General features: G+C 47.4%; 1 protein-coding gene across 7 annotated transcripts in view; it reads left to right on the top strand.

The window, feature by feature from the left end:
* Positions 1–14,126, top strand: part of LOC116945127 (receptor-type tyrosine-protein phosphatase kappa-like) — a 249,301-nt gene that overhangs the window by 178,315 nt on the left and 56,860 nt on the right. For all 7 annotated transcript variants that reach the window (XM_032959269.2, XM_032959268.2, XM_032959279.2 and 4 more), the window contains 2 exons: positions 5,063–5,160; positions 8,214–8,330. In XM_032959269.2, coding sequence (XP_032815160.2) covers positions 5,063–5,160; positions 8,214–8,330 — 215 coding nt within the window. The remainder of the gene's footprint in view (positions 1–5,062; positions 5,161–8,213; positions 8,331–14,126) is intronic.

Consider the following 14,126-nt stretch of genomic DNA (forward strand, 5'->3'; position numbering starts at 1 on the left):
AGGAATCAGCCCAGAACTACACAGGAGGATCTTGTCAATGATCTCAAGGCAGCTGGGACCATAGTCACCAAGAAAACAATTGGTAACATAGTACGCCGTGAAGGACTGAAATCCTGCAGCGCCCGCAAGGTCCCCCTGCTCAAGAAAGCACATATACATGCCCGTCTGAAGTTTTGCCAATGAACATCTGAATGATTTAGAGGACAACTGGGTGAAAGTGTTGTGGTTAGATGAGACGAAAATGGAGCTCTTTGAGATCAACTCAACTCGCCGCGCTTGGAGGAGGAATTCTGCCTATGACCCCAAGAACACCATCCCCACCGTCAACATGGAGGTGGAAACATTATGCTTTGGGGGTGTTTTTCTGCTAAGGGGACAGGACAACTTCACCGCATCAAAGGGACAATGGACGGGGCCATGTACCGTCAAATCTTGGGTGAGAACCTCCTTCCCTCAGCCAGGGCATTGAAAATGGGTCGTGGATGGGTATTCCAGCATGACAATGACCCAAAACACACGGCCAAGGCAACAAAGGAGTGGCTCAAGGAGAAGCACATTAAGGTTCTGGAGTGGCCTAGCCAGTCTCCAGACCTTAATCCCATAGAAAATCTATGGAGGGAGCTGAAGGTTCGAGTTGCCAAACGTCAGCCTCGAAACCTTAATGACTTGGAGAAGATATGCAAAGAGGAGTGGGACAAAATCCCTCCTGAGATATGTGAAAACCTGGTGGCCAACTACAAGAAACGTCTGACCTCTGTGATTGCCAACAAGGGTTTTGCCACCAAGTACTAAGTCATGTTTTGCAGAGGGGTCAAATGCTTATTTCCCGCATTAAAATGCAAATCAATTCATAACATTTTTGACATGCGTTTTTCTGGATTTTTGTTGTTGTTATTCTGTCTCTCACTGTTCAAATAAACCTACCATTATAATAATAGACTGATCATTTTTTTGTCAGTGGGCAAACGTACAAAATCAGCAGGAGATCAAATACTTTTTTTCCCTCACTGTAGTACCAAAGGAAAAGGCAAAAATAAACATTTAATGAGGACATCTCCGACTTTTATCCAAACATCAACAAATGAGAGCAAACCAGCAGAGCGGAGATGAGTGTTGTGAGTTGTCCTCTGATGGTGTCTTGGATTTCCCACTCAATGCCGCTCGACTGCAATAGTCAGCACACTGTGACATGCAATCCAGAGGGCACCGGTTCAATTCTATCTCTCGGCTCGCCACTTGAAACAACGGGGCAGGTGATTAAATCATCCTGCCACCTCTGTTCAGCAGCAGCATAAATGAGTGCAACACAGTGAGTTGATGGGCAAGCCCCGTGTAGTGGGGCCTGTCCACTACGAGGCCAAATACGCTCGAGAGGGCCTTTTTGTAAGGCTTGCTCTCGTGGTGGGTTTGATCCCAATGAACATTTGCCCAAGGTACACATTCTGCAGCTCCTGTGTCCTCTATTCATGTAATAATTAGTCTATTCAACGAGCGAACAAGATGCTCGTATGTGCCTTTGTTTCGCTCGTACTTTTCGTGAGCCCACCTTGATATCCTTCTTTGTTTGCTTCGTTGCATTGCAATTACATGTTTCAATTACACTCTGTGACAAAAGATATTCGTTGGCATCTTCCGCAATTAAAAGTGCACACGCACATTTGTGCAACAATTTTGACAAAGTATTCTTTTGACCAGAGCATCCGGATAAACAAAGCTCGAAGTGGAGTGGGCTTCCGTGCACAGAGCCAACTTGACGGAGCGGCTCGTAATCGCAAACAATGGTGCCTCGCCGCGCGTCGGCCCCCTCGTTCAAATCGGATGACGTTGGCGCTTTTGAAAAAAATAAGTTAGCGAAGGTGATGGAAGTGCACGATGTAAAGGGGTTCATGGAAACAATACCGTCGCTAATGTAACGGGGATCGAGCAGAAATTAATAATACATTTTCGGCGGTGAGTATCGCACACGCTCACTTCTAATTTGTGTGCATCCAGGGGGTGGGGAATCAGCGGTGCGGTGTTAGTGCGCTGACAGCGCTGTGCCGGCGGCGCTGTGCCGGCGGCTCCTGTCTGGCTCTCGCCCTCCCTCTCCCGCGCCGTGGTCCCGGTGATGCCGGAGAAAAGCCGCCTCAAAGCTCCTGGGAGTAGCAAATGGCGCCCGATACACCGAAACGCATAGCCGCCGAAAGTGTTGCCACCTCTGAGATACAATCTGGGACGTATAGCGCAAGGACAAGGATTTATCGTGGTATCCTGCATGTAAATGCATTGTCTCCATCGGTGGATTGTTACGCAACTGACAAAAAACAAGATTTACAATAATCCCGGGAAGACTTATAGATATCCCAGCAACAGCTGCTACCTCAAACAGTGGAAGTCCCTGGGAAAACCAAGCCAAGGGGCAACCCCAGCAGCCGACGCGAAATTAATGGACGAAATGAGTGTTTTGTTTGTCAGCTTAACCTCGACTATTTGCCACGGATTCTGGTCTCCGAGCTTGCTGAAGTAGAACTAAATGTGGATACAAAGGTGCGAGAGAGAGTGTCTGTGTCACAGAGATCACTCACAGCACTTAGCCCGACAGTGAACAAGGCGACAACAAAAGGGGTCCCTTCTCTCTGTGTGTGTGGGGCTCGAGATGCAGCAGCCTCTGTAGCCTCAGAGAGGTTGGGGGGGGGGGGGGTTAGCCTCGATTTAAAAAGGCTCAACCCCTCCTTTTAATTCTTATAGCCAAGTCCAACATCGTTGGCGTAGAAGTTCAGTACGACGACGCGGTGGGCGTCACAGCGGTCCCTCGTCCGCATGGGTCGCCTAGCGGAACGCACGGTAGACGGACGCATGGAGCGGCGTTACTCGCTCGCAATTCCTTCAACCTTGATTTTTTTTATATTGCCCTACTTTAAAAACGGTCCCTGCGTGAGGTTGGCTGGTTGGGCTCGGACAAGTTTGTTAAGACCGCGACGAGACGACTGCCACTGCTGCCCATGAAAGACCAAAGCGTGGCTGACCGTGACAAATGCGAAATCAACGGGGGGCGGCATGAAGATGAGAGGCTGCAGTGCGCCGAGGAAGACCAAACATGGCAATTAGCTACATATGTGTGCAAGATGATTTACTGAGCTCATTGATTGTCTGAGCTGATTATAGCGTGGGATAAGCATTTATTTGCACGCTCCTCCACCAGCGTTTGACAACGAAGAGCACGTGACTGAATGTTTGGCTGCGTTGGTCGGCGACGCGAAGAGAGCGACCGAGAAGCGACGAGAACTCCACCGACTGCCGTCCACGAGATAAATAAAATCCAAGATGGTGACTAAATTTACATTCTTGGTTAAAAAATCAAATAACTGAACGAAAAAAATAGCAACACCACCTCCCTCTCCGGATCAGAGAGCAAACATTGAAATCTGCCGTTGCAAGACACTCATGCGGGGGTCCCTGCGGAGATTACACAACGGCATCTGAACGGCTGCGGCTGCCCGAGTGGCTGGGACGTTTTAGTGGCTCTGGCAGGAAATTGTTAAGCCCTCTGCCAAGGGTGACGTGAGGTTTATCATCGTTGCACAACCAGTTATTACAATAATAAATAGCTCTGCAGTTTCTCCTCTCTCCTGAGTGAGAGACATATTACCCTGCCGCCTCTGTGTGCGTGTGTGCGTTTGTGTGTACGTGGGGAGCGGTGGCGCAGTGGTTAACGCACTGCACTGTGAACCCAGCAGCCCGACTGTGATTCCATGCCACCGCTAACAAGAGATTGGTATGGATCTCTCCCAGGTTGACTCAGTCTTTAATCAGTACCTGGTGTGGTGAGTAAACGTCAGCACTGGGGAGACAGTTGGGCATGGTAATGGCCACACCAACTCAAATGGATACTGTGACAACCTTAACAGGTGCTTGCTGACAGCACTTGCCTCAACATTTGTTAAAGGCGAAATGGGGATATTTGTGTTTTGTGTATGTATACACAAAGTAGGTGTTTGAACAATGGATTCTACACGGTAATCTATTGCTAGCCATTCGTTTCTGTGGCAAGTGCTGCCTGAACTTGTCCTTGACTTCTCCTAGGTTGACTCAGCCTTAAATGAGTACAAACATATACTGGAGATAGCAAAGCAAAGATTGTTGAGCCGGATATACCACCCCTATTTCTTGCCATGCAAGCCTTAATAGGCACTCGCTAACAGCATATGCAGTTAGACCCAAGGCAAACAGAAGGATAGCAGTAATTGTCTTTTACACATATAGTATGTATGTGGTCGGGGTGTATGTGTGACACTTAAATAGCAATAATTTGAAAATCAAATTACAGATCGCACGACAATATTTTATCAGTTCACTCGCGGAATGAAGTCGCGGAATGAAATTGGTGTAGTGCTGAACCGTAAATAATATCCAGTGGCAAGCCTGGTTCATCACGGATACTGCCCTGCTCATTACAGCAGAGTCTGCTGCTGCTGCTGCTGCCAAATCAATCTGGCTCGAATCTCTGCCGCACAGCACGAGAAACTCACAGCTCAGAAAGGTACAGGTGAAGAGAGCTAACAATGCCCCCCATGTGTGTGTCCATGAGGATATATGATGCGTGTGTGTGCGCGCGATCGCAAACAGCACTTGCTCCAACAGTCTATTGAGGCTCTACGGGGGATCTGTGTCTTTGTGCACGTGTGGAGTTGTAGTCTAGTGGTTCGCGCGGTGTGCTAGGAGCTTGGTGACCCGAGTTCGAGGTCCACTCATAGCAAAACATTAGCGAATATTTGACCTGATCCTGGGTAGTGAATATCCTGGGCCTCACCTAGATCGACGTGGCCTCAAATCAGTACATGGTGCCGTGTATCAACATCAGCACTGGGGAGACAAAGGTGGCCGGGGGTGGTGCTTGGCCACCAACACCTGGGGTTCCGTGGTGCCTTATATTGGTTCTCACGAGCAGCACTTGCTTGAGAAAGTCTGTTGAGACTATACGTGGGGGGATTTTGATTAAATTATTATTGTATTGTTTCCCTTCTACGTGACTTTACCGAAAGAACCAAGAATATCTATACGGGGGGGATCTTTGTCTGTGCAGGCCCGATGCAAGAAACGGTTTACGACTTCTGGCGGATGGTGTGGCAGGAGAAATCGGCCAGCATCGTGATGGTCACCAACCTGGTGGAGGTTGGCAGGGTGAGTACAGCCTCGGCCTTCCGGCTCCTTGGCCTCTCCCGTGCAGAGCCGCCTTTTCTTCCATTTCACTTTGCTTATATTGCCATGAGGGAAAATTATTTAGCATTGCCAAGATAATGTTTTGGCAGAGAACATGTCACGCTACCCAAATGTATTTATTGTCGTTTATCTGTCGAGTTTGTTTACGAGGGTCTGCATTTAATTGGGGGTCGCTGGACAATTTCTGGAGTGTAGCATGCGTGACATCCTGCCATGGCATCATGCAAAACTGAAACTCGCAATGGTTGCCAGTTATAATACGAGGCCAATTTATTTTAACCCCCCCCCCCCACTGCATCTGTCCAAACAGCAGTATACTTGGGTACACAACAGTTAGACGACTGATAGGTGACGCGTGGTGTGGCAAAGTGTGGGTATTCCACTTGTACCAAGACATCTGGGAAAGTAGGCAGACCAAACACCGTCGAGAGAAGCTCTCTGGAGGGACTCTCTGGCGCTCCCTCTAGTGGAGGCTTTTCCGCTAGCAGGGGCGTGAGCGGGAAATTGCAGGGCTGCTCCTTAACCTTTTTGTCCGAGGAACTCTTGAACGAGCGGAGCTAATCGCGCACGCCTCTGTCCAGCCGCTGAGAGAGATCATTGCCAGCTGCGGCTGGAGCTGTTTAAACCTGACGACGCTCGCTCGGAGTTTGACGGATAATTGGGGCTGCAAGGCGATCGCGGTCAGCGAGCCGCCGTCGCCGCCTGCACCCCCGCGGGCCTTGCGAGTCGCACGGCCGCGACGCGCCGGAGTTGCCTCGTCTAAAGCTCGCCCGAGACCGGCGGACGATCGCTTGGCGGATATTACGGACGCTGCCACGGCGGTGCAACGGTTAGCGCAATGGACTTAAAATCCGTTCTGTTCGATCTCCCGGCACGGCAGTTGAAACAACGGTGCAAGGTTCTTAAATGCCTCCTGTCCCTGTCCACCCGGCAGTTTGAACGGATACACCATGGTCAGTGATGTCAGCAGTTCCTGCATGGTGGGGTCACGCAGGACTTGTAGCCAGAGGGGATTTCTAGAGCTCCCCCTCGTGGATGCCCTTCCTGCAGCAGTGGTGCAAAGAATCAGTGCCAGGGCTGCATCTTTACCTTGATACAGATATAATGTTCCACTTTTTGTAAACAAATTGGCAGCACCGTTGATTGAATTGTATTGGCCTCGGCATAGCTGTTCAAACAAAGCCGGTAGCTTTCTTTGCAGTGGAGATTGTAATGGTGGTGGTGCGTAATACATTCTGTAACTCAGTTTGCTCTTTAACAATTAATTCTCAACGCGTGTTCTCCAAAAGTCATTTTCTAATTCCTGTGGTGAGCTCTTGACTCGCACTGGCCCCCACTTAGTTGCATTGTGTTGCAAATCATTTGGGGGCAGCGCGTTATGTGCCGAGCGCACAGAAGTAAGCTAAACAAATGAAAACATAAAAATCTAGACGCGCGCAAATGCGACCGGTGATTACAGCTAATTGCCAGCAGTGATGATGAGTATCGCAAACGACTGATTATATCAAGATGATCTGCGACTGCTAAGACCCAAGTTGACCGAAAGCACGGAATGTTGTTTTTTTTCTTCACGGATTACGGCACCACCTCGTTTATAGTTAATATCCAGTCAACCTAAAACGCCCTAATGAACATCATTTTATTTTTCCATGGAAGTGCCCCGGCAGTCGAGCGTAGTTATGTGTTGCTAGATTTCACGATAATCCTTAAAAAAAAAAGTGTAATCGTTCACCAGCTCGATGTTGGTCATTTTAACACATGGCTCATGGTTCCTTTGAATCCAAGCACACCGCGCTCCTGCACTCCGACATGCTTTTGTGATTGAGGATCACGATCGCAACCCAAAGCGCTCTTCTTCATGACCGCTGCGTAGCCATCCGACGAGTGCTTTGATCATGCCGCGTGTCGTTCGGCACGATGTCCGACGTTTCGCTCGGCACGTGGGGAGCTTCTTTGGGATTTTCTGTGATTGTGAAGACCAAAAGATCCTTGGCGAAGTGTCGGACATCGTGCCGACACCAGCGTGTGGTACAGCACGGAAACGCCACAGAGAGTTATGCTTTCCTGAATTCCTCAACGAAAGCAGAGTGAAACTAATATACAAGCTTGTTTACCACAACTCGCGGAATACGTGTCCAGGCTGGATTACTTCAAGGAAACAGCCTTGAACATTGGCAGGGCAGGTTAAAAGTATTTCGTTTTCCACTGTATAACCAAGCCGTGCCAGGGCCATGGCTCTGGTGCCACCAATTTTTTTGTCCCAATCCAAAACTCAAGACATGTTACTGATATCACGAGCAATGAACGAGCCTCGTCAACCAGGCCACTGGCCCTGCTTGGCCCTGGACCAGGTGCAGATGTCATAGTTTGGTTCTGGCTCGGCTCGGCATATAGCCAATGGAAAAACCACTCGTACCGGGAGGGTCGCGCACTGCATATGGCTGGAATGCATCAGTGAAAAGAGGTTAATACACGTTATATGTGTGCCAACATGCCACGCAGTGGAGCGCGCTTGATTGTATGAGGCCAGCTGGCTGCTTGCTATGGGGAGGGAGGGTTCCGCATGGCACAGGCATGCAGGGATAGCAGAAAGAAAGCATCTAAAGCTGGAACATTGACTACGGAACGTGGCGTTAGGCTGCATGCGCACGGACAGCTGTTTGTCAGTCCACTGCTGGATGATAGACGGGCGCGCACGGAGCCAGCTGAAGGAAACTGGGGCCAACTCGCGTTTTCGCGGCGCTAGGGTGAGCGACGTGGTTGATGGAAAGTGTCCAAAGGGCTCCCATTTGCCGGCCATTAGACCGCTCGCCCCAGTCGACAAAGGCCCCCACTCTGTGCCGCAGCCACGGTTGGGGCTCCGCTGTCCGGTACCAAAAGACCGTGTGCGGCTTTATCTGTTTATTTATTTATTCAAATCACGGTTGCCGAGAACAGGTACGATGGCAGCGTTCTATTACTTCTTGGCCTCGGCAAAGCGGTGCGAGCGCTCGTGCCGCGTTCTGTGTTCGCAGGTGAAGTGCTACAAGTACTGGCCGGAGGACGAGCAGGTGCACGGCGACCTCACCGTCTCGCTCGTGCACACCGAGCTGCTGGCCGAATACGTCATCCGCACGTTCACCGTGGAGAGGGTGCGTGTGTGTGCATGTGCGTCCGCATGTGCGTGCGTGTGCGTGCGTGTCCCAGCAGCCACGACGCTCTGTGTCCACGGCCGGCGGTGCCCACGTGGGCGTGGGTCAGCCCCGTAGCTTGGGATGGGGTGGGATGGGGTGGGGGGGGGGTGTCTGGAGGGGGCTGGATGAGCCCCTCCCCCTTCTAAATTATTGTTGTCGAGTCACATAATGTTGGTACTTTATTCAGAGGGTCGTTTGGACGAAGTGAATTGGTGCAGTTAATTAGTGCAACAGATTCCCAAAGCCTCGTGCTGCAGTGAGAATGCAAGCCCAATGTTGACTCCATCTACATGTGCCAACCATAACAGGGTACACTGTTGGTGGGAGCGATTTGAGCATCAAAAACAACGGCCTCGCTGAGTTGATAAAATCCCACGCTAGAGCATAGCGTAGCAGCAGCATGTTCGCCACTTTTAAAATTGATTGCACTGACTACGGATAAAATATGCCCTGCACAATATTGTATATACAGACCTGCACACACTCACAAACACATATACACTTTTAGAGAATAAGATGGCTGATAAAGAAATAATGCAGATAAATATTGGTTCATCATTGGTGGACGTCACTGGTAATATAGCCAGAGATGATGAGGATCTGGCAGCACGACAGTGGATTCTGTACTCTCTTTCTGCACAGCTCTGAGTGTCACCCTTTTGTCCGTGTCTGTGTGTGGTACCCCAGAAGCCATACAACTCGTTCATGGGAATGTGTCAAACATCCCAATGCAGCAGCAGCACCTTCCTGAAAATGTCCTCGGATTTAGTAAGGGTTTGTCATCATCATGTGCCATTGATAGATGGCCTCCCCAGGCCACTGACACCTTTCCCTGTCATGCAACGTTAAAGCATCTCCCTAGCACCTCCACGTGAACTGATTTCATCGCTCCATCTCCAAGGTGGGGGTCTTTTCGGTTCCATTCCGTTCCTTGTCCGCCACTCCATGATTAGTCTTCACAGTGGGCCATCATCCCTTCGAGTGAGGGCGTCTGGCTCAAGTCTTGCCCTCTTATGATGCAATATATGTGTTCATGACAATGTTGTGTTTATTATACACATGCACGCTGCCTGCATTGAACGTGTGCGGTGAGTGATGATTGCATAATGGTTTGAATAGTGGAACCGTTGCAGATATTCATTCTATGTAGATTCAGTTTCTGTTTTCAGTTTAATTTATTTGGTATAGCCCTGTGAGCCATTCGGCTCTTGAATCGGGTGCAGCCGCAACAAACAAAAACAAAAAACATGAACAAGAAAACATCTTAAAGTGACTTTGTGACTGTGCAAACAGAAAATCCAGGAAAAAAACAGCAAAATATTCCTGAAAAAAGCACCGTACACCAACGCTGTGTGCAAAAATCCCAATGGGATGCAAGTCAAACAACAACAACCACCAGACAACTTAGATTAAAGCCATCAGTCTCACTCCGTACTACAACAAACAAACATGGCCAAACCAAAAAACGTTTTCGACATCACCAAAATAAAGCCATAAAAGCAATGTGACAGTGATCATAGGAACTGTGACTGAATGTTTAACAATAAACTACATAAATAACATGTAACACCAAACCCTAGAGCAGTGGTTCTTAACCTTGTTGGAGGTACCGAACCCCACCAGTTTCATATGCGCATTCACCGAACCCCTCTTTAGTGAAAAATAAAATGTGATTTTTTTCAAATTCAAGACGTAGATATGTTTTTTACTGGTACACAAAATGAGCCGTGCATGAACATTACCTTGTTCAAAGAATAAAACCAACACAATGCATAAACTCACAACAAATTACATACCTGGAAATCTATGTGACTTCTGCTGTTGCCTTTGAGAGATCAGTTCAGATATGCGTGGCTTCACCTTGGCAAGTGCCACTCTCATGTCATTGTCACAGCAAAGTCTGTTCCTTTTCTTCGTTTTTATGTCCAGCATCCTCGAAAAGGATTGCTCACAAAGATATGTTGTAACAAATGGTATAAAAAAATCCAGGGCTTTCTTAGCAATAACTGGATACTTGTTCATTTGTCGACACCAAAACGTTGAGAGCGTTGTTGTTCTGAAGAGTTGCTGTTGAACCTGGCTCTGCTGAATTTCAATGATTTCGTCGAGGAATTCATCATTGACATCTGCTGTTTCAACAGCAAACGTGAACGGCTGTCTCACCCATGCTGGATATGACTCTCTTGTAGGGAAATATCCGTCGAGAGACTTTGCAAGCTCATCTAAGTGCGTGGCAATTGTTTGCTTCAGTTCCGTGGATACAGAAATATCTCCGATTCCAGACACATCTTCGATCTTACTTGCACAGTCGTCCAGAAGCGGGAAGTTTGCGAAGTTGTTGTTCTCTGTTCGTCGTTTCCATAACGGTAGCTTTTTTGAAAAGCCTTCAGGTGTTCTTCCGCTTCCATGATATTGACTCCACCACCCTGCATCTGCTGATTGAGATGATTGAGAGCTGCGAATATATCAGCCATGTACGCTAAAATGAGAATGAACTCAGGATTTTTGAAGCAATCTGCATGGCAGTGTTGGTGCTCTTGCAAAAACAGGGCTAATTCCACACGCATGGCAAAAACACGATTCAGCACCTGTCGCCGGGATAACCACCGAATATTAGAATGGAGCAGAAGTACCTCAAATTCAGAGCCCATTTCTTTACACAGCTCACTGAAGATGCGGTGCCTCAGAGCACTTTTTCGCACATAGTTCACACATTCCACCACAGTTTTTAATACTTCTGTCATTTTTGGAGGTAAGGTTTTTGTTGCCAACGCATGCCTGTGCAGAATACAATGCGTCACAATGATGTGTGGTGCATCGGCCTTTACTAGCGCACCAAAACCAGACTTTCTTCCCAGCATGACTGGAGCTCCGTCCGTACAAACTGCAGAAACCATATCCCATGAAAGATTGTTGTCTCTGAAGAAGTCATCCACAAGCTTCTTCACATCGGCTGCCTTCGTTGTTGTAAGAGGCTTACAAAATAAAAACTCTTCTTTTATCATGTCGTCTTTCACATAGCGTACAAAAACAGCAAGCTGGCTTAGATCAGAAACGTATGTGGTTTCGTCGAGTTGAAGGCTGAATTTTGCCGGGCTTGAAATCAGATCCGCGACTACTTGAGCCAAGATGTCTTTACTCATGTCTTCTATTCTGTCACTGACGGTGTCATTTGAAAGGGGAATTTGGTATAATTTACCTTCGGCCGCTGTTCCGAGTATCAGATTCGCCATCTTTAATGCAGCTGGTTTCACAAGTGTTTCACCAATGGTGTGTGGCTTGCCCTGCTTTGCGATCAGGTAAGCAACTTCGTACGATGCTGTCAGGATCGGTTTGTTAACAGGTACAAATCCAAGAGCAGGCAGAGTGGCCCTTTCATCGAATCTGGCTCTCTTCACCCTGAATTCAGCAAGTGTTGTGTTCTTGTATTCCCCATCTCCATGCAGCTTCAAGAAGTGTTCCTTTAGTTTTGCCGGTGCAAGACTAGAGTTGCTCAACTTGGCGTTGCAAATCATGCAGATAGGACGCTCACTCCCATCACGTTCCGTGATACATGAGAATCCATGTTGTACATATTCGTCCGACCACTTTCTTCTTTTGCCCGACATAGTTAGTATGGATAAAATATTAAAGAAATCACACGACGTATGACAACAACAGTCACACGTTGACTACTGAGTACGCACTAAATTCCCCGCAGCGCTGATTGGCCAAGCAGTGTAGCATGATCATCTGCAGCCAGTGATGGCCAAGCGGGCCGTGTGTGTCATCACAAATTTACACAATAATTCAAGTGTGTCCGGACCTCCGTGGCGGGGGCTCTGCCGAACCCCTGAGATCGACTCACCGAACCCCTGGGGTTCGATCGAACCCAGGTTAAGAACCACTGCCCTAGAGCCATAGCTGGCTGCATGAGTCACTCCACAACAACAGGAGCATCAGTCGGAGTATCACATTTTTCAATGCACCTTTAAGATCAGCACACTAAATCAAAATGAAGATAATACTTTGCAGCGGTCGTCCGCTGCAACTGAATAGCAGTGGCAGCTAGGGGTATACAACTCCTCTAGAGCAGTTTTGAGTGAAGATCTCATAGGTAGTGATTCAAGTTGCAGTTTATTGGCAATAGCATTCCAGACCCTGGGGGCATCAATAGCAAAGGCCCTTCCTCCAGTTTTTGTACGGCAATAGGGAATGTGAAGCTGGTAAATGAGCGAAGACCTGAGGTCAAATTTGTTCTTTGAAACAGAGAGGAGATCCAGCAGGTAGTCTGCGGATTGTTTTGTAAGTACATCGTGAATAAATAACATCTGGTGCACAAGCCGTCGAACATTAAGAGATGTTAAGTTTGACCCAATGTAGAGATAACAGTGGTGAGTCCTATATGAGCAGTTCAATGCAAATCTTAAGGCCGAGTGATAAATGGGAATCAAGCTTCTTCAGTACAGTACTTGGGGCTGATTTATATACGATGTCACAGTAATCAAGTAGAGGCAGTATGTTAGCTTTTATCAATTCCAAACGGAACATAGGGGGGAAGCAGTGCTTGTGTCGATACAGAAAACCAATTTTTATTTTTTGTCTTTTTACCAATATAATCAATGTGATCTTCAAAATTCAGTTTTGAGTCCAGGATGACCCCGAGATACTTATAGATCTTGACTTGCTCTTTTTGATAGTTATTTAAGGAATGTAATTGGGGAAAAATAACTTCTTGCTTTAGTCCTGGTGAGAAGCATAGCACCTTGGTTTTGGAGGTATTCAGGACTAGTTTAAGAGCAACTAGCTGGTGTTGTAGTTTGTTGAAATCACCCTGGAGCTTAGCAATCACGTCATCCGGAGAGCGGCCAGCAGTAATCAGTATCGTGTCATCTGCAAAAAGATTTACCCTGGAATGATCCAGGTCAGTGCCCAAGTCATTGACATGTAGAGAGAACAAGAGGGGGCCGAGGATGGAACCCTGTGGAACCCCTTTTGTTATCTTAACACTGTTTGACCTCCAACCATCTGTGAATACAGTTTGGGTGCGAGAAAAGAGGTAAATTTTTAATCATTTTACTGCGTTTTCGGAAAAACCGAGGCAACTTAGTTTACTAAGCAGGGTGTTGTGGTCTACTGTATCAAAAGCTTTGGACAGGTCAAGAAAAAGACAGGCACAGCACTGCTTATTATCAAGGTTACTGTCAATGTGATTCAGAGAGTCTAATGCAGCAGATGTGGTGCTGTCTTTTTTCCAGAAGCCAGATTGTTTTAGATGTAGTAGATTGTTGGTGGACAGGAAACTGCTAATTTGGTAGTTCAATAATTTTTCAAAAATTTTCATCAACGGGGACAAAATTGAGATAGGTCGGTAGTTATCTGGATAATCTTTAGGGCCCCTTTGTGAAGTGGACGGACATAGGAATGTTTCCATTCTAGAGGAACTGATGCTGCTTTGATGGACAGGTTGAAAATGTGGACTATAGGTTTGTATATTACTGTAGGTGACCAACAGTTAGTAGAGCAAAGACGGGAATATTATCTGCTCCGGTAGAGGAGGACCCTTTGAGGTAGGACAGTTGTTTCAGAACATTACTTTCGTGGATTGTCTGGAAACTAAATTCGTTTAATGTTTGGACAGGGGTGTAGGAAATTGCATGAGCATGGGTGACTCCCAATACATTATCAAAAAGATTACCAGCTTCAGAAAAATGAAGGTTAAAATTGTCAACAATTTTTTTGGGATCTGAAAAATATTCCCAATTTCGGTTAAGC

Source organism: Petromyzon marinus, chromosome 23 (genome assembly GCF_048934315.1).
Source record: "Petromyzon marinus isolate PM22_M1 ecotype Great Lakes invasive population chromosome 23, UKy_Petmar_22M1.pri1.0, whole genome shotgun sequence".
In the NCBI taxonomy this organism is placed as follows: Eukaryota; Metazoa; Chordata; class Hyperoartia; order Petromyzontiformes; family Petromyzontidae; genus Petromyzon; species Petromyzon marinus.